This window comes from Crocodylus porosus, unplaced genomic scaffold, assembly GCF_001723895.1.
Source record: "Crocodylus porosus isolate Cpor-Errol unplaced genomic scaffold, CroPor_comp1, whole genome shotgun sequence".
NCBI classification, from domain to species: Eukaryota; Metazoa; Chordata; order Crocodylia; family Crocodylidae; genus Crocodylus; species Crocodylus porosus.
Window position 1 is genome coordinate 4,176,215 of NW_017728933.1, and position 21,763 is coordinate 4,197,977.

Genomic DNA, 21,763 nt, shown 5'->3' on the forward strand with positions numbered 1-21,763 from the left:
TCCCGCCCCCGCCCCGCGGCACCTGGCGGCGGCGGCGCCCGTCCGTCCGTGTGGCTGAAGGACTCCGCAAACGCCCGCGGCCTCCACGTCGCTCTGCCGACGTCACCGCGGGCGCCGCGCAATGACGCGCAGGACGACGGGCAGGGAAGACGAGCGCTCCCGGCGAGCCAACAGGGCGCGCCTGCGCACTAGGCGCCTCCGGCCCGCCCGCGGCGCGCTCGGGCGCCCCCTGCCGGCTCGCGCGGGCGCAGACAGAAGCACGTGCGGCTGGAAGCCGGAGCCAAGCGACGCATTTCCCCCCCGCCGCAGCCTCGGCCCGTGGTCCCGCGGAGAACGAGGAGCGCTTGGCAAAGGGAAGGTCGGAAATGCAGGTGATTAGCCAGGGAGCGCACCACATCCTGCCTCTCTCTCGGCCCTTTGAACTCCTGGGAGAGGCCATAATTAGGAGGGCTCAGCCGGTGCCCTCCCTGCTTGCTCCAGCTCTTGAAGCCTTGTTTTGAAGTGTTGATCCAAGAGATTTGAAGAGCTTTGTTGAAGCTTGTGTGGGCTGAAGAGAAAGGAAACAAGGTGAGAGCGGGAGGCCGCGATGGGAAGGGGAGTCAGCTTATGTATAAGAGAGGCGGCCCTGTCCGCAGCTCCGCCAGACACCGACTGCGAGAGAGAGACTTGCTAAGCTCCAGCGCGGCTTAACTAACAGCCAGAACTGAAGCACCCCCTGGGCACAGGTTTGCCTGTCTGAAGGATGGGCGCAGTCTGGCTGCTGGCACTCAGCTGCATCTGTTCCCCGCTGGTAGCCCTGGTCCTAGACTCCAACACCATCAAGAGCGCTGCAGAAGTGCACAGCCCCAAGAAGGTGAGAGCCCAGGGGCCGAATGGATTTGGTGGGGAGGGCCATGAATCTGGCTGATCTTTCACGCTGTAAACAGAGGCGGGTAGGGCCGTTTGGATCAGGGCCTGGCACGCAGCAGAGAAACATTAAGCAAGGGGATAGACTTACTTTTGTGGTACTAACGGACCTACTTGTGCAACATGTGCGGCTGCAGCACTAGCCTAAGCAGACAAGATTCAGATGTCATTAGAAATTCTCGTGTCCAGCTGGACGTGCTCTAAGTGGGGGAAATTCTGAGACTGTGGGTGCATAGCTCTTCTCAAAAGACATCAGGAAACAGACTCCTTATATATACACAAGCCAAGTGGTGGCTGGTGCTGATGAGCTCCTTCCCAGAGCGCTACATTAAGGGTCCAGGACTGCAAGCAAAGGAGGCTCAAGTCCTGTTTTCAGTTCAGAAAATGACCTGGTCTGTAGCATCAGGCACTTACCAGATTGCCATGGGCTATGAACACCACCCCTGTGGGTAATAAGAAATGTAGAACTGCTACTTTTAAAATAATAATGCTAATACTGTGAAAGAACCACTGCTTGCTGGGGGCCAGCACTGCACAAGGCCTAATGAAGAATGCAGCTGCAGCCCTTTTCACCAGACATGCTGTCCCAGAGCCAGGACATTAGCAAATCTGATTTCTGCAATAACGCGTGCAGACGGCTCAAGTCTCTTTCTGTACAAGCAGCAGAGCATTTTATAACTGGTGCTGATGAACATGAGTTTTTCCCTGTAAAGAAAATAAGCATTCTCCCCCTCTCTCTGTAGGGCTCACCATGTATGACAGACAAAGACTGCAATGGAAGCAAATTCTGTCTCAGTCCCCAGGATGGCATGCCTTTCTGCTCTACCTGCCGTGGGTTACGGAGAAGATGCCAGCGCAGTGCTATGTGCTGCCCAGGGTCTATTTGTCTAAATGGTAAGCGCTCACACTCATGTATCCCTGATATTTAAAAGGGAGAGTGAAAGTAGAACAGGAAAGACCATGCACACTGCAGAAGTGATGGTGAGGTTTTGAGAGGTTTGCTTTCTGATAATGTTGACTCTAATCCCTATGTAAAGAAATTACAAAGCAGTTTTCTTAACTGAGGCATGCAGCAGACTAGGAGCTTTTTCAAAACAAACTGCAGTGTCATATACACAGCTGAATGCATTAAGCACAGCAAAGCTGATAGCAATAAAAACAAAGCAGTTGTTATGAAGTGTAGCTAACTGAGGCAAATCTATAGCCAGCATGTTCAGGAGACTTACCAGAAAGCAGTCTTACAGCAGGAAGAAATAAAATTTTAACAAGAGGCTAGCTAGGAATACAGTGAAAATACTGATACAGCAAAGAAAAAAGCATTCTATAAGTCGCTCTGTATTTAGAAAGAAATGCAACATATTTACACCGTACAGCAACAAGGAAATATTTTGACCAAAAAGAAAGGTACAAGAATGAATTAAGATGTGGGGAATAAGAGTCTTACAGTTATAATCTCTGTAGATTTTCCAAGAGATTGAGGTTAAGAGATGCACCGATCAGCCTACCACTATTTCTAAGGGAAGCTTCTTTAATTTAACAGAAAGCTTCTAATGGTTGGCAGCTGAAATTCAGACTAGAAATCAGATTGATACCGTTTAACTTTTAATTAAAAGTCAGACTAACTTACCCAGGGGTCTACTGGATTCTTCATCATCATCACCTGAAGTGGTGGAGTACAGACTGGAAGTCTTTTCAAAGACAAGCTGTAACTTAAATAGAATCTGTGGTCTTAATGTTGATATTAATAGTGAGGGTCTGTGGCCTGTGTTTGTGCAAAAAAGTGAGACTGGCTGCTAAGAAAGTTTGGGGTTTTTTCCAGCCTTAAAGCTCTATGCAGCTATGAAAACAGCACTATCAGCATTCCAGCGCTCTCCATAGATATCCATAATTGTAGCCTTCTCTTTTTTGCACTAGATGTTTGCAGCCGGGCTGAAGAAGTTAACCTAACAGAGGGAAGGAGGACTGATGAGCAGGATGGTTCTGAGCTGGAGTGGACAACCCAGCATCAGAGCCAAGAAAATTCTTCCAAGAAAGCAAATGTTACCTCTCAACATAGCAAAGGTAACGTGGGCTGAATAAGAAGAGGGGAAATCATATTCCAGCAGAGGAATAAAGAACACCAAAATGGCAGGATGGGGAGGGAAAGAGAGAAAAGCAAGAGTCTGTTGAGATGCCTGGAATCTCCCATTAGGAAAGTGTTTGTACTTTACTTCATTCGCATAAGAAATGCGAACAGATAGATTCCAGCAATCCTTTAAACTATGCATTGGAGAGAGCTGCACTGGAGAAAGCCACATAGTTTCCTCCACTGAGATTAAAATAGCACCTAAGATAATTCAGTCAATGATTTACAAAGAGGGGAAGAACTGGGGTTTGGTTAGTAGAACATCCAGAAAAAAAACCCCATATGTACTTGCTCAGAAATAAAACACGTTCAATTTGTTTCTCTTCATGAACTTAGGACCTCACATTTTGCATTCTGTACAATGGCAAGCAGATTGATTATGCTTATGTAATAGGAAATAAGTTTGTTATTTGTAACTAAAAAGCTAAGTGTGCAATGTTCCTTTAACATTGCACACTTTCTATAATTAACCCATTGCAATACAGGAAAAGCAGTGGCAGAGGTTTCAAGAGTTTAAGGCTTCAAAAGCTCAGTTATTCAACAGGTTTGAGGAACTGTTACTAGAGCACTATGCTAGTAAAAATAATGCAGAAGTCACAGGTAGCACAGGGGCCTGTTGTGCTAATCACCATACAGACAAAAAACTAAAGCTGCAAATGTTTATAAACGTGCCTAAATGTTTGCTCAGATCGGGACAGAGAGAGGAAGACTAGCCCCATCCGAATGAGCTCGCAGTTAAAGAGTAAGCTACAAATGAGCAAATACTAGTGAAAAACTTCCAGAATGGAAGATGGGTCATGTCCACAGTGGGGAGAGGGGAAAGGAGAGCTGTATACAACCTATAGATTAATGCAACAGCAGTCCTGGCTGTGATTATTGCTCAGTAAACTTTTGTATGCAGCACACTAACACTTAAATTCCTTGCTGAGAAGATAAAGATGACTTTCAGGGTGGTGATGCTAGAGGTCAGGCAGTTAGTTGAAACAGCACAAAGATCTTTGCGTTAGGAAAATATCACTCGTGTTCCAAGTGTCCAGCAGGCAGTTTGTACTTAGAAGTTTAACCATTAGCCCCCTTTCAGGTTTTGAAGCAGCTGAATCAGAGCAAGGGCTGTGTAGGAGATGGGGTGGGGAAAGGTGTTCTACAACTAAGCAGATCAGGACTCTGTCCTAGAGCAAGTCACACCTCAGTTTAAGGTCTCCTTTAGCTTCTTGGCCTGAGGAACAGGCAGTCAAGCACCACCCTGGCAGGAAGCTGCAGTGAGTCCCCAAGTTTTGCTATCAATTGAGAGCATCTGAACAGGGCAGAATTAGGGTGAGAGGAAGCAGCAGCAATGGGTCCCCACTGGTGGGGCTGTGCTTCTTCACAAGGAAGAGTGGGTGGGTGGGTGGGTGGGAGGGATCTGTGGGCAAGGAATGGTGTTTGAAGGAGCAAAAGTATAGGGTGAGTTGATACATTTTGTGCAGGTCAAGAGGGAGACAGCTGCCTCCGGACATCAGACTGCACCACAGGGCTTTGCTGCGCTCGCCATTTCTGGACCAAGATCTGCAAGCCGGTTCTTCATGAGGGGCAGGTCTGCTCTCGACGGGGACACAAAGATGTTGCTCCAGGGCCAGAAATCTTCCAGCGCTGCAACTGCAGCCCTGGCCTGACCTGCCGTGTGCTACTCGCTGGGATTCCCCAACGATCACGCTTAAGTGTTTGCCAAAAAAGCTAAATTACTATTAAAATACTCGAAGCCAGAGGAGAGAGGAGGATTCACCTTCTAACTCCAGAGTGACCTATGCACTATTCTGTAAAATCATCCCTAAACTTCCAGACAAACACTAAGAACATTCAGTTCTAAGAGGCGGGCACCACGTTCTCTCCTCCCTTTCAGTGCCCTGAGGGTCCTGCCATACCCACCATTAAACCCTGGTGGGCTGACCTAGAGCCCAGGGACATTTTGGGCAGAGTGGGGAAGTCCTTTTGTAAAGTCTCTATTCCAACATCTGACTCCAGGTGCCAAGGTAAGGAAATAAAAAACATCATGTTCACCTGGACACTAAACTTTTTCCTGAAGCTTTCCCCACCCCCAGTCACTGAACCAAGAACACAACTTTGCCTGGAGCCCAAGGCAGAGGCCAGGTGCTTACTGGCTGCTCTAGGGATCAGTGTTTCTGTCCTACAGCATGGAACAGAAAAGGCCTACCCAAAGCAAGCATGAGGCTGATCTAGGGTCTTCATCTCTACAGTCCCTGTAGCAGACCTTCCTTATCCCAATTTCCAACTCTTTGGTCTCTTAATGGAACAGCTCAGTTCTCTCAAAGGAGCCAAACTTATCACCTAATACATAACATGAAGAGCTGCAATCCAAGCAGGGTGCCAGGGCTGTTGACAAAAACAGGACCACAAAAGTCAATGTAGAAATGTCATTCTCCGCCACCCTCCCCAGAGGCCCAACCACTACCTCTCCCACTACTGAGAGAGAGTTCAAACCAAGTCCTGACTTTTTTTAAGTAAAAAAAAAAAAGATAAAAAGACAAAAAATGGCTAATCACCAGTGGGAGAGCATGTGCCACGAAACCACAGCTCCATGCTGGCCCTCACTCATGATGCTCAAAAGAAAGCTACACAAGTCTCAGCAGGCAGGCTGGGAGCAGAAACTCCCAACTTCACTGCCCTGACATGGAAAAAACTCAGGAACTTAACATTCTTTTGTTTCACCTCATTTTAGGCCCCTGCTTGCATCTCCCATTAACTTCTCCCTGCTCTGCTTGATAACCATTCATGTCTGCTTCATGGGGTCAAATTCATTAATGCTAAAACAATTGCTGTAACTTGAATTTAGCTGGGCCTGTCTACAGCCCTGTGGAAGGGCACTTAATGCCTCTCTCTCTCAACTGTACCAGGCAACGCAATTAGATATGGCCTCGCTTCACAATGACAAGAGGGCAGTGTCCACACTCAGCTCACACAACTGCACATGCAAACCAGGCTGTTTCCTTTAGAAGTTTTATTGAAGATATCAAATAGAGCAAACCAAAAGTTTACATATTTCAGGTATTTCGTTCCCATACAGGAAACAAGTACTAGCTAAGTACAGATGTTACACTTGAGAAACAGTGCAAATCAGCATGATAGGCAGAATCAGTGGGGTCAGTCATTTACAAAAGGCAGGCTGGCCAATGACTGTGAAAGATGATTTGTGTACAGTGGACTATATACATCAGTGGTCTCCAACCTTTTTAAGCAGGAGATCACTTGACATTTAAAAGCAACCCAAGATCTACCATGCACCGCTGCACCCCCCACCCACCCAGCAGGTACATCTGTGGGGAGGGAAAGGCAGATTGAGGCAAAAGGGAGAAAAATGTATTGGGGCATGCCTCCTCAGCAGGTAAGTCTCACCTGGCTGGGGCCCCCAACGCAACTTACCACCTGCCTCTGTGGCACCGTCCCGCACTCCTTGGGGGCCTCAATCTAGTCCCTGCTCCTTCCCTCCCCAATGGACTGACCTGCTGGGCTGGGGCACGCACATACATACCCACCACCCCAGCCTCGGATGGACTGTAAGAGGCTCTGAGATCTACCAGTGGATCAAGATCCGCTGGTTGGTGACTACTGATATACACCATTTAGCATGGGGGCAGGGAAGGATGATTTACAGCAAATACACAGAAGCAAGGTGGCTTGGTGGGAGAGAAATGCCCTGAGCAGCTGGCTTGGGGACTGTAAGAGAAGACAAACAAAAATCAGACAATAAAAGCAGCCTCATCCACTGTGCATTATGAGATAGCTACAGTCCTTCTTCCTCAGGCCCTTCCCCTCCCATACCTCTGCGCATTTGTAGAAAAAGCAGCGAAATGTACAGAAATAAAGAGTTTTCAGTAAAACCTATTTTAAAAGACAGCATGTTCCTTAAGTAACCACCAGGTGGCACACAGAGAGGCGCTGGGGCCTTCCTTTCCATGCAGCAGCCAGTCGCACTTGATACATTCTTTGCCAGGAGATTCTTTGTCTTCAACCAGCACTGAAGTGACTTTACATTTGGGTTTGTTCTGGACTATTTCTTTCTTCCACGTGAAGCTGCAACCAGCTCCAATCCAGAGACTAGGAAAGCAGCAAACACACTCATTAATAAAGTGTGCCACCCATAAAGCTGAATTTTGTTCTGTCACTCTGGTCCAGAAGAAAGTATTAATTCCCTCTCTTCCAGAAGTTTGCCATGATGGTTGCCTTACGAGTCAGACAGTAACTAGAGAAGTCTCAGGACAAAGAAGAGTTATTTTGTTCTGTTTAAAGAGGGTAGTATCCTCAGCCCTCTATGCTGCATGCAATACACTTCTTCGCTAATCTCAGGAAAGCCATTTGCTGTTCCCCCTCCCACCCCACACAGGCAGACACGTTCCATTCGGCCAAAGATGTGCCTCTCCTCCGCCACGTGAATTCTCGTTGCATGCCCACGTACAACTGGCCAGCAGCTTTAGCTTGCAATCTCTCTCCTCCTGTCACCACCCAAAAGGAAGTTTAAAACAAATGGAAGCTCTTACCATGAAGCTCTGGTCCTGATCCTTCATTGTGTCATTCATCATGATCTCTAACTGGCTGCAGAGATCCTGTGATTCCATCAGCAGCTCCTCGCTACAAGAGACAAGAGCAGTTACACCCATGACTGAGTGGATGCATCTGTTCCCTGTGCTACATGGTGTCTAGCTCAGCTCCTGGGCAGCCGGGTGTCTCAATGGCAGCCTGCTACACAGCAGTGACCGGGTCTAACCAGGATGGCAAACATTTGCCATGTGACTGAAAGATAGCTGAGAACAAGGCAGCTAACAATAAGGGAACAAACCCTATTCCTGCCCTTTGGTTCTGGGAGTTACTGAGTGACCTGTGAAATGTGGTAAAAGCAGTGTCCAGCATTGCTCCGTGGGAGGCAGCAACCTGCAGGTGCTCATGGTAAAGGTAACCTGAAGGAGGGCATACCCTCAGACCAGGTCTGATCTTCTAAAGTTAAGACTGCACCCAGTCCATTTTTCTCCTTTATTTTCAAGAGAATGACTCGGTACCAAGGCCAGGCAGCCATCCAGCTGCAGCACTCGATAATACTGGTAAGGAGAATGAGGTAAGGAGAACAGTCAGGAAGGCACTGAGGTCCCAGAGGGGAGGGGAGTCAATTGTCCAAGAAGAGTGGTCGTTCTTTAAGGAGACAATCCTCCAAGCCCAAAGGGAGGTAATCCCAACACAGATCAAAAGGGCCAAGAGGGTGCAAAAGCCCCCATGGCTCACCAAAAGCATCCGGGAACATCTCCTAGCTAAAAGGGAGGTGCACGCCCAATGGCAGGGAGGGGCCATCACCGGGGAGGACTGCAGTTGCTCGGGGATGTAGGGGGCAGTCAGGAAGGCCAAGGCAGAGACGGAACTGGGACTAGCTTCCCGGATCAAGGACAATGAGAAGTCCTTTTTTAAATACATAGGGGGCAAAAAGAAGGTACAGGGTAGTGTGGGGCCCCTACAAGACATGCTAGGAAATCTGGTCATCACACCTGATGACAAAGCTAACCTATTTAACAACTCCTTTGCCTTCATTTTCCTGAGCAGGGACCGGATCGGCCCCCACACTGGAACCCCCTCAGGCCCCAGGGGAGGTGCACCCAGGCCTAGGGTCAGTGAGGATCTAGTCAGGGAACTTCTGGAGGGACTGGACATATTTAAATCAGCTGGTCCGGACAACCTCCGCCCCTGAGTGCTGAGGGAATTGGCTGAGGTCATTGCAGGATCCCTGGCACAGCTGTACAAGCACTCGTGGTGCTCTGGTGTGGTGCCAGAGGACTGGAAGAGGGCCAGTGTGGTTCCCATCTTCAAAAAGGGGAGGAAGAAGAACCCAGGAAACTACAGGCCAGTTAGTCTTACCTCGATCCTGGGGAAGCTTTCTGAGAGAATTATCCTGGTGCATCTTCCTGAGGGGCCAGCAGGGGAGATTATGCTTAGGGGCAACCAACACGGGTTCATTAGAGACAGGTCCTGTCAGACCACCCTGGTGGCCTTCTATGACAAGGTCACCAAATCCTTAGATGCAGGTGTAGCATCCTGGACTTTCGGAAAGCCTTCAACACTGTCCCTCACCCCATTCTCATTAAAAAACTAGGGGACTGTGGTGTCAACACCCACACACTCAAATGGGTTGCCAACTGGCTGGAGGGCCGCACCCAGGGAGCAGTGGTGGATGGGTCATTTTCGACCTGGAAGGATGTGGGCAGTGGGGTCCCCCAGGACTCGGTCCTCGGGCCCGCACTGTTCAATATCTTCATCAGCCACTTGGATGAGGGGGTAAAAAGGCCCCTGTTCAAATTTGCTGACGACACTAAGATGCGAGGGGATGTGGGCATGCTAGAAGGGAGGAATAGGCTGCAATTGGACCTAGATAGGTTACAGCGGTGGGCAGATGAGAATAGGATGGGATTCAACACGGACAAGTGCAAGGTGCTGCACCTGGGGAGGAAGAACCAGCACCACACCTACAGGGTGGGAAGCTCCCTTCTCGGCAGTGCAGAGGCAGAAAAGGATCTTGGAGTCGTTATTGAGTCCAAAACGAACATGGGCCGGCAGTGTGGGGATGCAATCAGGAAGGCCAACCGCACCTTGTCATGCATCCACAGATGCATCTCGAGCAGGTCCAGGGAGGTGATCCTCCCCCCCTATGCAACACTGGTGAGGCCGCAGCTGGAGTACTGCGTCCAGGTCTGGGCACCACACTTCAAGAGGGATGTGGACAACATGGAGAGGATCCAGGGGAGGCCACTCGCATGATCAGGGGCAGCAGGGCAGGCCCTACAAGGAGAGGCTACGGGACCTGAACCTGTTCAGCCTCCAGAAGAGAAGGCTGAGGGGGGATCTAGTGGCCTGTTACAAACTAGTCAGGGGGGATCAGCAGGCATTGGGAGAGTCCCTGTTCCCCCGAGCGCTACCAGGAGTGACCAGGAATAACGGTCACAAGCTGGCAGAGGGGAGATTCAGACTAGACATCAGGAGGCGCGACCTCACGGTCAGGGCGGCTAGGATCTGGGACCAACTTCCAAGAGAAGTGGTGCTGGCTCCTACCCTGGGGGTCTTTAAGAGGAGGCTGGATGTACACCTTGCTGGGGTCGTTTGACCCCAGTACTCTTTCCTGCCAAGGCAGGGGGTCGGACTCGATGATCTGCTCAGGTCCCTTCTGATCCTACCAACTATGAAACTATAACTGCCCTAGCATGCTCACTGCATTTGGCTGGGCTTACAACTTCCCACTGCCTCTTTACAGCACAGCTTTATGGCCAGCCCAGTTCTCCAGTTACACTGTGTTACTTCAGATCTAGCTCTACTCATCTGCCCCTCTGACCTCTAACCCACCTCCCACCCCCACCATCCTTGTTGCTGTATGAGACTGAGGAGCTGCAGAAGAAATGAGAACATTTTTTTCCCCTCAGCTACACTAGTCACCTGTGTATCCATGAAAAGACAGAGGATCATAATGTTCAGATGGCAAGGAGCTGGACTGACCCCTCTCCCTTTCAAAACACCTGTGGATGTGGCTTATGACTCCCTAGTCCCCATTCACAGTACCTTTTCTTGATTGCTTCTGGCAGGTTGTAGGTTACAGCAGGGATGTGCGACAGTAGCTGTCCTGGGTTACTAAGTCGTGAGGCATTCATGCTCTCAGGGTTACTGCTAACAGGGCCACGCACCTTGCTCTACAGTGAAAAAGAACAAAGCAGGTTCATTCCTACACAAGCCTGTTTCCATCAGCAGGCACTTGCCAAAGGCAGGAGAAGGGTCTGTGTTTGCCCCAGTCCTCACCCCCAAATTTCTAAGCTAAGTTTGACCCAAGGGGAGATGGTGGTACAGACATGTGGTGGCCTTGCCCCCCCATTCTTGTACAGAGGTCTGAGCTCAGGGCCATGCAAGATGTGTTCAGTGTGTTCTGTTCCTATAGCAAATGACAACAAAAGCAAAGCCTCACTCTGTGCAGCCGTGCACCTGCCCTAAGAGCAAACATGGCTGCAGGAAGCCCCTGCTATGAAGATGAAAAACTCGCCTCCTGGGGAGCACTCAAAGGGGCTGTAAGTCTGGTGCAGAAGCTTAGAGGAGCAGCAGAGGCTTTTCACAGGGCTCTGAAAGAAGCCAGTTTAGCTGAGCAGCCAGAAGGCCCACACAGGCAGTCCCAGGCAAACCTGCGCTTCACTCACACAGGCTATTTTCAGCAGGTTCCACAGTTCCTTCTGCCGCTTCTCTTGCAGCCTGACAACAGTGTTCTCATCCTCATTCATCAGACTCATCACCTCCTCCACACGAGGGAACAGCTCCAGGGCCTTCTGCTTGCAGACAACAGTCTTGCTATAAAGAGTAACAAGCAGGTGACATGTGAGTGGCTGCAGCAGGCTCAGGTGCAGAGGAAGAAACTTCTGTGGACTAGATGCACTGCAGCTCACATCAGCAACAGCTGTTTGACTCTGCTCACTGGCAACACGCAACTCTTAACCACTTAGCAGTAACTGCCCCCCTGCCCCTCCTCGTATGCATAGCTACAGCCAGAGCTGCCCAGTCAGGCCTGGTCTCTACATGAAGCCCATGTTCTGAAAGTCACCTGAGTTGGGAATAAATGAGCCGGACCTTCTTCTCAAAGGTCTGAATTGCCTGCAGGAGCAGCCGCACAATCTCCTGGCTGTCACCACTGGTCCTCTGGTCTGGGGAAGAAAAACAAGAATCAAAAGCTCAGCGTAGGGCACAGGAGACTCACAAGGCACATGGGGACACAGCCAGTTACAGTCTGTTCCCAGATCACCTTTCCTTTTCCTGGACCCCAAGCTTTAGGCACACAGCCCCTGGATATGGGGCCACAAAGGGCAGACATTAGCCAGCCCAGCTTGTGGGGGACAACACATGCCTGACTAGCCAAAAACGTGGGCCAAATGCCCTGCTTAAATGTATGTCATTGTCATTGACCTAAGCCAGAGTCCAAGGCAAAGCTGGACTGGACTCTGAAAGGAGTTCAGCTGCTGGGAGCAGGTGGGGACAAGGCAAGGCTGGGGTCTGGCTTTGAAATGCCATCACGACTCCTCAAGAAGCTATGGGCTAGAACTGGCAAAGAAGAGCCCTCAGGCCCTTGCAGGAGGCAGTGGACCCAGACCAGAGTAGGATTCCCAGCTTGGTTTGCTGCTCTCAGGCTACGGGGTGCAGCCAAAGGGCCCATTACCTCTCGGCTTCTCCCGCAGCTTCCGGTAAAGCTCTCTGGCTTGTTCTTCCCTATAAAGCAGAGATGCAAGAGCTAAACTGTCATCAGCCCCTTCCAAAGCCTCTCCAGATCCCTCACGCCTCCCTGCAAGCAGCCATGCATGGACAGAGGCCTATGGCTGCACCTCAGGGCAACCACCAAGACGCTTCCTGTGACTCTGGGCTGGGCAGGCTCCAACCTCCTACATCTAGGAAGGAACCGAGCTGCCCCAGAGTTGCAACAACCTCCCCTGCTCAAGGCGGCGCCACCTACAAGTCCTCCAGCGTGCCCCCCTGCTTCCAGCCCAGCGGGCTCCTCTGCAGGTCCACAATGTCAGTCTGCAATGCCATCATCCTCTTCACCAGCTGCTCCACGTCCTCTTCCTGTGGGAGGGCAGCCATTAGCAGCAGCAGCAGCAGCAGCTCAGCCCGAGGAAGGCTGCCAACACATCGCATTTTATCCATCAGTTTTAGCACCCCCCTCCCTCAGCTCCTCCATCCCCTTCTTAACCTTTACAAACAAGCACAGCACCTACAAGCCAGCAGGGCAAACCAATGCAAAGCAAACCAAGTGCAGGGCTGGGTGCCTCCGGGAACCCCCAGAGCTGCCTCTTCCCAGCCAGCAACTAACCCTGAACGTGGATACATACCCGTCCACAGAGCTTGACAGCCTGCTCCATCTCCCGCCAGGCAAGCAGCAGCTTCTCAGAGGCTGCAAGGCAAATGGAGAGGTGAGTCAGTTGCTGCGCGCTCCCCACAGGAACCAGACACAGCTGCAGCCAAGCTGGGGGACGGTCAGTTACTGGCTGGCCAGGGCAGCACTCACTGATGCCAAACTCAATCTGCTCGCTATACTTCTCGAGGTCAATCCGGATACTGGTTTGGAAAAAATCCAGCTTGGCTTTCAGCTGCTGGGACAGGGAGGCCATGGAGTTCTTCATTTTGGAGAGGGTGCTGTTGTGCCGCAGCAGGTTCCGCCTGAGGAGACAGTGAAAAGAGAGTCCTGCTTGGAGCTGTTCCTGCCTGGCCCAGCTCTGTACCCAGCACCCTCCATCCACCCATCAAGAGCCCCAGCACACCTGCCCCACCAACTGACCTGGCTGAATGCAGCCAACAGCACAACAGCAGCTAGGCAGGAGGCCACAACAAGAGCACTTCAGTAGCAGCAAACGACTCCCCCACTCCCCAAGTCTCACCCCTGCCCAGCATGCAAATGCCTTTTCCTGCCCACTCCCCATAGCCGAGAAACCAGGGCAGTGCCAGGCATCCCAGAGTGGACCCCACCATACATGGCTGCTCGTTGCCCCTGCTGGAGCCGGTTACAGTCCTCCTTCAGCATCCGGATCGTGTGCCAGACCTGGCCCCACACCTTCCGCAGCTGCAAGAAGGAGAGATTCCTCTTTGGGTCCTGGACTGAAGGGAGAGAGTGAGGCATCAGCATAGGGCAGTCCCTGGCCAAGCGCAGCCAAACCCTTGAACCCTGCAGCACTCAGGACTGGCTCTGCTTGCCAAAGCCAGTGTAGGGCTGTCCTGCTCATGTACCCAGCCCCACTCTTAGGGGAGGCCCTGCCCCATGTTGGGATGAATGCAAGAGCAAGGAGCAGCACACGCTGCCCCACAATGGTCTGGGCGCAGCACACCATGGCCACAGACCCTCACTACAGCTGCAGGTCATGAGGCCAACTAGGCTGTTCAGGATCTTCTGTGCTCTCTCTTAAACTGCACATCAGACATGTGTGCTAAGAGCTGCCACCATGGACAGCGCCAAGGGCTGAGTGGACCAGCTGCCCCCAAGTTCTGCATTAAGATAGGAAACTCCCTTCTTAAGAGCAGGGAGGCAGAAAGGGATCTTAGAGTCATTACTGACTCCAAGATGAACATGGGCCGACAATGCGAGGTCCTGGTTGGCAGGGCTAACTGGACTTTGTCCTGCATCCACAGATGCATCTCTAGCAGGGACAAGGAGGTGATCCTCCCCGTCTATGCAACGCTGGTCAGGCCACAGCTAGAGTACTGCATCCAGTTCTGGGCGCCGCACTTCAGGAGGGATGTGGACAACATTGAGAGGGTCCAGAGGAGGCCACTCGCATGATTCGAGGACAACAGGGCAGACCCTACAATGAAAGACTGCGGGACCTGAACCTGTTCAGCCTTCACAAGCGAAGGCCGAGGGGGGACCTGGTGACCGTCTAGAAACTCACTAGGGGGGACCAGAAGAGTTTGGGAGAGGCTTTGTTTCCCCCAGCGCTCCCCTGGCATAACAAGGGATAACAGCCACAAGTTGCTGGAGAGTAGGTTTAGATTAGACATCCCTAAGAACTACTTCATGGTCAGGGCGGCTAGGATCTGGAACCAACTTCCACAGGAAGTGGTGCTGGCTCCTACCCTGGGGGTCTTTAAGAGGAGGCTTGATGCCTACCTAGCTGGGATCATTTGAGCCCAGTTTTTTCTCCTGCCCAGGCAGGGGGTCGGACTTGAAGATCTACAAGGTCCCTTCCGACCCGACTTCTATGATTCACTGCAGTCCCCACAGCCAGCCACCCTCTGTATGGATTCCCCAGCCTAGAGGATGCCATTACGGATGCAGTCCACGCTCTCAGGATGGGGCCGCTGGGAGATCTGAGCTTCGTATGTGACTTTCCGGTTGTCAAACAGGAATAGGAGGTCAGAGTCCACAGCTGCAGCTTCATTCACCTATGGACACAAGAGAGCAACTAAGCTCTCCACCAGCAGCACCACCAACAGGTCCTGGCCTTTGGTTGACCATGGGGACAAAGCTGCCAGCTTCCCACCACTTATGGTGCACGTAGCAAACCAGGACAGGTTGTTCCCCCACCCCGCCTCCGAATCAAGTCAGAGAAAAAGAAGGGTGGGAGAGGGCAGCAGGGACCTGAGTAGAGGCTACTGGTTGCAGTGTCATGCTGTGGGACTCACCTTGCTGTCAGCCACGCCTGGCACGGTCAGCTTCTGAGTGGACAGTGCAACGCCAGCCTCCTGCAGCAACTCCTGGTCCTGCTGGGGGATGCCGGTGTCTGCCTGGATTCGGGCCTTCAGACTTGGCACAGTCTCCTCCACCATCACTGGGTACGTGTGCACAGTGCCCATCACCATGTTTAGGATATGTACCAACTGCAAGGGAAGCGGTAAGCAGTGTAGAGCAGCTCAGCCTCCAAACCCAGCAAACAGAGGGGCCAGGGCGTGAGCCCCAGGGACAGAGATGAACTGCAAGTTCAGGCAGCCCCTCAGACTTCTTACCAGTGCCAAGCTGGTGCCTGGCCCTGCACTAGGCTCCTGGATGCCCTTTCCAGCCTCCTTCCCACAGGCCAGCCATTAGCTGCATGGGGATCCCATCCCTAACGCTCACCTTCAGGTTCAGGATGTCATCCAAAGCCCTGAAGCAGCCATTGGTCCCGTAGACAGGATGCGTGCCTCTTTGCCGGGGCTGCCACATCAGCATGAGCTGCAGCCATTTCTCCAGGTGCCCAGCCAGGATGCTGTGGGGTAAGCACAGGCAGGGGAGTTGGAAGAAGGAGCCACATTTCCCATCACTATCCCAGACACCTTTTCCAGGAAAGACCAGTCAGCCCTTTCCCAGCCCCTGCCTCCCCAGCATGGGCACAGGCACCGGTAACTGTCTGCAGCAACTGATAGGCCCATTCCTGCTCTTGCCCCCCATATGCCTCTGGCACTCTGCCTTGGAACAGCTGAGCAAGTTGCAGACACCCCGACCCCAGCCGGCTCCTGTGCCCATGACCCCAGGGTGAGCACTAGTTACTCCTCACCTGTTCAGGTTGTTTGGGTAGGGCAAGCTGCTGGAAAACTTCACTTCTCCAACCAAGTCTTCATACACGACAATGTCTGACTCGCTCTTCTGCTGCACCTTTGTATGCCTGGAGGATGCAAAAAGGGGCTGCGATGAATCAGTCTTCCCACAGGGCCTCAGACTGACCTCCCAGCACCATCTCCAGCCAGCTGCTCACAGCACTGTAGCCTGTCCCTCACTCACCCATACGCTGCCCTGCAACCCCCACCCAGAAGCTGTACCAGATGGTGGTTGGGTTTGTTCGGCCTGCCCAGGAAGGGTCAGTCGTACTGGCTCTGATATAACAGGCCTCCTCAGTAACAAGTCCCAGGGAGTGCCATACCCCCAACAGCTCCCTACTGAGTCGTCCAGAGGGAGAAGGGCCGTGACTTCCAGAGCAACCACTCTCTTTGTAGGGCACCTGACAACACACGGGCCCCTCCCCCCCCCCCACAGCCTGGAAGAGGAAAGGTGCAAGGGCACAGGCCACTAGCCTCCAAAACAGGTCTCTGAAAGGCCCGGGTGCTAAAGGACTGGTGGCAGCCCTGGCTTCCTGGCCAGCAACACAAAAAGCCCTCAGCCCATTCCAGGCAGGCCAAATCCCCTGCCAGCAAAGGAGAGGCCCTAGGCCAGTCCTGCTGCGAACACTTGTCACCAGCGCGCGCGCACACACACACACACACACACACACACACACAACGTGATTGGTACAGGCTCCCCTGGTCACTCACCACTGCACAGGTTGCCAAGTGGGCAGAAATGGCCGGAAACCTGTGATGCACTCGAAGGTCAGCGTGCCAAAGCTCCAGTAGTCCACTGTCACCGTGTACTTCTGCTGCTCCAGAAGCTCTGGAGCCTACATGGCCAACACAAGCTGGAAGCAAAGACCCTCTCCTCTCCTCCCCTCTCTTCCCAGAACCTTACCTACCCCCATCCCTGAGAGACAGCCCCCACTTGCACAGCACATTGGTGCACAGCGTTCCACCTCGTGGCAACGCCAGAGCTACTACCACTCTCAGTCTCCCCACAGCAAGCTGCAGTCACAACCACATGCGTAAATCCAAGCATTAGTAGAGGACAGCGTGCAGCTGGCTTGCTTGTCACAACCAGCGTACACTCCCCACCATGCAGCTCCCATTCCCCCAGACCAGCATACACTCCTGGCTCCAGCCTGCTGTTCTGCCTAAAAACCAAGATGGCTAAATCGACTCCTTACCAGGTACTGCAGTGTCCCAACAAAGGATGTGCACAGGCTGCCCTGGTCCAGCTCCTTGGCATAGCCCAGGTCAATGATCTTGTGTATTAACTGAGAAGGACAGAGAGCAACAAGAGGAGGGTGAGGACATGCTGTCCTTCAGCAGTAGCACCCAATATGACAAAGAGCAGAGAAGATCAATGCCTTCAGATGCCGAGATGGTGCAAGATACAGAGGGGAAGGAGGCCAGAAGCAGTAGGCTCTTGCTGGATCATGAGAACAAAGAAGCTCCTCAAGTGCAATGCGAGCAGAGGTGCCAGGAACTGAAGATGCTGCTACTAGCACCAACATGAACAGAGAGAGACTGAGGAAAGCTGGTTCACTCCAGCCCTTTTACAAGAGCCTGCTCACTAGGCTGGGGAGATGCGTCTCTCTTCTCCCAATGGGTAGATTCATATCTCTGGTTGTCTCTTCTGGCACTAGGCTGCCCCAGCCCTCGAACAGGGGGATCCATGGGCACCACCAAGATGAGCGCTCCCACACTGCCGCCCCTCTGCCCCAGGCAGCTCAGATCAGGAGAATAAACTGGTGGCTAAACGCTGCCTGCCTGGTGCAAGGTGTCAGAGATCCCCTACGACACTCTGCCTGAGCAAGGACAAGCCAGGCCAACGCATTCAGGCTAGACAAGTGCATCAGTTCAGTACAACAGCCTGCAAGGCTGGGCTGTTCTATGGAAATATCTCTGGTGTGACAATCAGACATGAGAGAGCAGAGACAAGTCTGGGTCAAGCTCAGACTGCAAGCCAAGAATGCTGTCACACCCAGTCCCCACACAGGGCTCTGGCAGCCACTGAAGCTTATCCAGCTGCTCTCCTGGGCTGGGGTATGGGGTCACTCGGACAAGCAGACGGGGAGTGGAAGCTGCAACAGTGATGTCTCCTTCATGCATACGTGCGCACGCACCCACACTCCCAACCATTCGTACACACCCAACCATATACATGCTCCTCATGCACAAAAGCCTCCTGCTTACCCTTTGCTCTCCTTGCTGCAGCACAATGTTCTCTGGTTTCAAGTCTCTGTGGATGATTCTGTTCTCATGCAGGTACCTGAGAGCAGAGGCTGAGAGAGAGGGGACACCAGCTGGTACTCAGTATCACTAACAGTCCCAGCAGAAGCCCAGCAGCGGGCCACTGCAGAGGGGGTAAGGAACACAGAGAGCAAGGCACAGGGGCCAGAGCACCGAGAGGGTTCAGCCTTTAGGTTACTTGTAACAAGCTGCTCCTGGAGAATCAGGGACCAGAGCCGAGGCAAGCACAGGCCCCAGGACATGGAAGCACCTGCTTGCTTTGCAGACAGGACAGTACTGTTGCCTGTATGCAAATTCCCTGAAGACTCCTTTCCTGCCCTGATCTCTGGCCCCCTCCAGGGTGCCGTCTGTAAAGGCAGATGCTGGGTGCAGCCCCCATGCAACAGGCAGGAACAGCAGCACCAAGGCAGAGATGCTAGAATAGGCCAGGCTGCTATGGTCAGCATCTCTCAGCCCCCTCTGCGCTTCCAGCAGCTGCTATACACAAGAGCTTACTCTACATCATCTGTCATCTTATAGCAGCTTTGGCTGGTCCCAGCTGCAAACCACCTACTGGGGAATATCTCCACACTGAAATGGGCAGTGGCAACAGAATCATCCCCACATTGCCCCTGCTCACTGCTACCTGGGAGCAGCAACAGCCAAGGGCTGTTGAACTCTAGCTATAGGAACCAACATCATGTTCCACCACAAGGAGCTGCCACAGGGGAGCAGAGACACCCCCTACTATTCTCTTGTAAACAAGACTTGTGGGAAGGGAAACTGGACCCAAAGCTGCATTGTGCATGCTCAGTCAGGCTAGGCCCTTGGCAGCTCCCCATGGTTACAAGATATGGCCCCACCTTGCCCATGACTCCAGAACTAGCCAACTGTGCTCCTGCAGCCAGCAGCTGTGCTTCCCGGCACTGACTCACCCCGAGCCAGGGGGATTCACTTCCCACTCCCTCCACACCCGCCTGAGGTAGTGCTGCGTCATGGGACCCCAAGGGACACCCGGTGTTCCGGCATCCTCCATGGGCTGACAGCTCTGCCTGGCATCAGGGGAGCCTCTGAAAAGACCCCTTTGAAGGAACAGTGTTAATTATTTGAACCCTAATTAACCTTGGGACACAACTGAATCCTAAAGCGCCGGATGGGCCCTTAAGACAAGCTGCACCAGGAGCATGGGCTGTGTCTAGCCAGGACCTGAGACTCTGCTCAGCAAAGGGGGCCACAGGCACAGACCCTTCACCTGCCCAATTCACACCCACCTAAACAGGCGGTTTCTAAATATCTTCCCCTGAAGCCCACAGCACCTGCCTTCCCCTACCCTACACAGGAGTGATATGTGACTCATTTTGTGCCAGTGTCCTCTCCTTCCATGAGCCTAGCCTCAGGAAGCCCCAGAGACGAGATTGTTCTTCCCACATTAGTTCACTACCAGGAGCCACATGAGGCAGAGCAGCAAGTTTGGGGAATGGGGACAGTTTAAAGCACACATTGCACAGTGAGCCCTGCAGTGTCCATCTGCACTCCCATATAGCAGAGGCCCAAGAGCCATGGTAATAATACAAGCAAGTATCAGCCTAGCAACCACTGGGAGGTCAGAGGCCAAGCCCAGCTCTGAGGAATCTAGGTGGTGCAAAATGGACCTCGCCCAGCACTATGACATCCTTCCTGGCACCCGGAAATCCCACAGGCGAGTTCTCACAGGGAGAGGAAATATGCCTGACCACAGAGGGATGAGAGCAGAGTCACAGGCTGCTTCCCTTCTGGGGAACACCAGCAGACCAAGGCAGGAAGGTAGGAAAAGTTATCAAGGGTGCATTGACTGGGAACATCCAGGGTCACAGCTCTACTTCCCCCAGGTGGAGAGGGCTAACAGGACAGAAATGCCTGCCTTCCCACACAGGGATTGCCACAGGCCATGTGGCCCCTTACCAATGTCTGAGAGCAGCGTCAGGATGGCTTCCTCCCGCAGGCCGCAGCAGTTCTCCAGCTGGTTCAGGTACTGGAGGAAGCAAGGCAACATATCACAAATCTGCCGCACCCAGCCTACACATGCTACTTGCAAGCAGGAGCTTCTGTAGGGTCAGGGCCTTTGCAGAACGGTCAACTCAGACACACTCCAAACCTTGGTGCCTGTGCAAGCCCTCACCCTTCCCCTTGTCTGCCAGCTGCTCCAGTCAGCAACCCCTCCAGGGCCCACCCCCAGATCTGAACACACTTGGCCCAGCCAGCTCATAACGTCCCCTAATCATGGCCCAATCATCTGAGCAAAATCTGTGCTTAAGCTGCTCACGAATATTTAAAAAGGGAAAAAAAAAAAAGAGATTGAACCAGCCCCATGTGTTTTTTTGCCCTGTGACAGATGGGTTTATCAGTTCCCCACAGGACCCCACCCGCTGGCACAAACTGCTTCATGACATTCTAGGCTCTGCTCACATCCTGCTGTCTGTCTCTTGCACACGCCCAAGTGGGCACCCCCGCCAGGCTGACACACGCTGCCTCCCCAGTAGAAATGAGATGTGTTTACAGACCAAGGGAGGGGATGAGAACTCATGCAGGACCAAGCCTGCCAAGTGCAGGGGAGGTGGCAGCAGGCACAGTCCCAGTGAGTGCAGGAGGACACGACAGCAACAGTGCATGAAAACCCAAGGGAAGCCTTTCATTTCTGCGGTGCTCAATGGCTAATCCGCCGGTCCGGCCAGGAGCCCCACCTTGCGGAGGTCTCCCCCCTGGCAGTACTCCATGGCCAGAGGCGGAAGGTCATTCAGTGCCAGATTTTGCATCCCCTTGGGGACCTCACGGGCAGCAACCACATTGGGGTGATTCAGCCTAGAGAAGAACAAGAGGGTAAAAGTGTGTGATGGCTGGAACCAACTCACCACAGGTTACTCCTAGACAGGGTGCATGTGCAAACGCCTGAGCAATAGCAGCTGGACAGCGGATGCAGGTGCACCCTGGGACAAGGATCCTGACAAGGGATCCACAGACCAAGGGCACTCCCAACGTGACCAGCATCTGTCCTCTGACAGACTCTCAACATCTGTTCAGCAGAGGGACAAATCATGTCAGCCTGGGCACTGCAGAAAGCCTCCTTGTCAGGGAGCCTCAAGCAGCTGCCTTTGGCCCCAGGTGCCAGAGGGCCTTGTTCAGCATGCCCCACCTCACACCAGCAGACCAGGCCCTCAGCTACGGTCTAGGGAAGAAGCATCTTCCTGCGTGGACATCTACAGGTGCTCTACAAGCCCTGCCGGGTGGACAGGTCGCACTGGACGTGCCCAAGAGGTCCAGAGCAAGGCTACTCTGTGCAATTCCCCTCCACCAACAGCAAAGAAGGTGCTTTTGTCCTCGGCTGCCTCGCCCCATGCAGCACCGTATCTCCAGAGCGGTCCTGGCTTCGCTGTCACGCCACAAACACAAGGACAAATAAAG

General features: G+C 52.8%; 3 protein-coding genes across 5 annotated transcripts in view; 1 reads left to right on the forward strand and 2 right to left on the reverse strand.

The window, feature by feature from the left end:
• Window positions 1-126, reverse strand: part of VDAC3 (voltage dependent anion channel 3) — a 15,375-nt gene extending 15,249 nt beyond the window's left edge. Inside the window, exon 1 of one of the 2 annotated variants that reach the window (XM_019546034.1) lies at window positions 29-126. The gene's annotated coding sequence lies outside the window, so the exon portion shown is untranslated. Of the gene's footprint in view, window positions 1-22 lie in introns of both variants that reach the window. The other variant, XM_019546035.1, reaches the window with a different exon arrangement.
• A 519-nt stretch (window positions 127-645) lies between these two features.
• DKK4 (dickkopf WNT signaling pathway inhibitor 4) lies at window positions 646-5,069 on the forward strand. Its single transcript, XM_019546036.1, has 4 exons — window positions 646-853; window positions 1,650-1,800; window positions 2,821-2,967; window positions 4,498-5,069. Exons 1-4 carry the CDS (start codon window positions 743-745, stop codon window positions 4,746-4,748), a joined length of 660 nt encoding a protein of 219 aa, XP_019401581.1. The 5' UTR covers window positions 646-742; the 3' UTR covers window positions 4,749-5,069.
• Window positions 5,070-6,891: 1,822 nt separating this feature from the next.
• IKBKB (inhibitor of kappa light polypeptide gene enhancer in B-cells, kinase beta) overlaps window positions 6,892-21,763 on the reverse strand; it is a 17,808-nt gene continuing 2,936 nt past the window's right edge. Inside the window, exons 1-19 of one of the 2 annotated variants that reach the window (XM_019546038.1) lie at window positions 21,046-21,190; window positions 20,267-20,336; window positions 18,290-18,378; window positions 17,278-17,367; window positions 16,793-16,917; window positions 16,042-16,149; window positions 15,624-15,753; window positions 15,194-15,388; window positions 14,839-14,953; window positions 13,549-13,672; window positions 13,086-13,237; window positions 12,910-12,971; window positions 12,534-12,643; window positions 12,243-12,292; window positions 11,634-11,733; window positions 11,236-11,383; window positions 10,613-10,740; window positions 7,564-7,654; window positions 6,892-7,123 (exon numbers count right to left, since the gene is read on the reverse strand). In XM_019546038.1, the coding sequence (XP_019401583.1) occupies window positions 7,055-7,123; window positions 7,564-7,654; window positions 10,613-10,740; window positions 11,236-11,383; window positions 11,634-11,733; window positions 12,243-12,292; window positions 12,534-12,643; window positions 12,910-12,971; window positions 13,086-13,237; window positions 13,549-13,672; window positions 14,839-14,953; window positions 15,194-15,388; window positions 15,624-15,753; window positions 16,042-16,149; window positions 16,793-16,917; window positions 17,278-17,367; window positions 18,290-18,378; window positions 20,267-20,336; window positions 21,046-21,117 (2,028 nt within the window). In that variant the 5' untranslated portion in view covers window positions 21,118-21,190 and the 3' untranslated portion in view covers window positions 6,892-7,054. Of the gene's footprint in view, window positions 7,124-7,563; window positions 7,655-10,612; window positions 10,741-11,235; window positions 11,384-11,633; window positions 11,734-12,242; window positions 12,293-12,533; window positions 12,644-12,909; window positions 12,972-13,085; window positions 13,238-13,548; window positions 13,673-14,838; window positions 14,954-15,193; window positions 15,389-15,623; window positions 15,754-16,041; window positions 16,150-16,792; window positions 16,918-17,277; window positions 17,368-18,289; window positions 18,379-20,266; window positions 20,337-21,045; window positions 21,191-21,763 lie in introns of those variants that run through there. The other variant, XM_019546037.1, reaches the window with a different exon arrangement.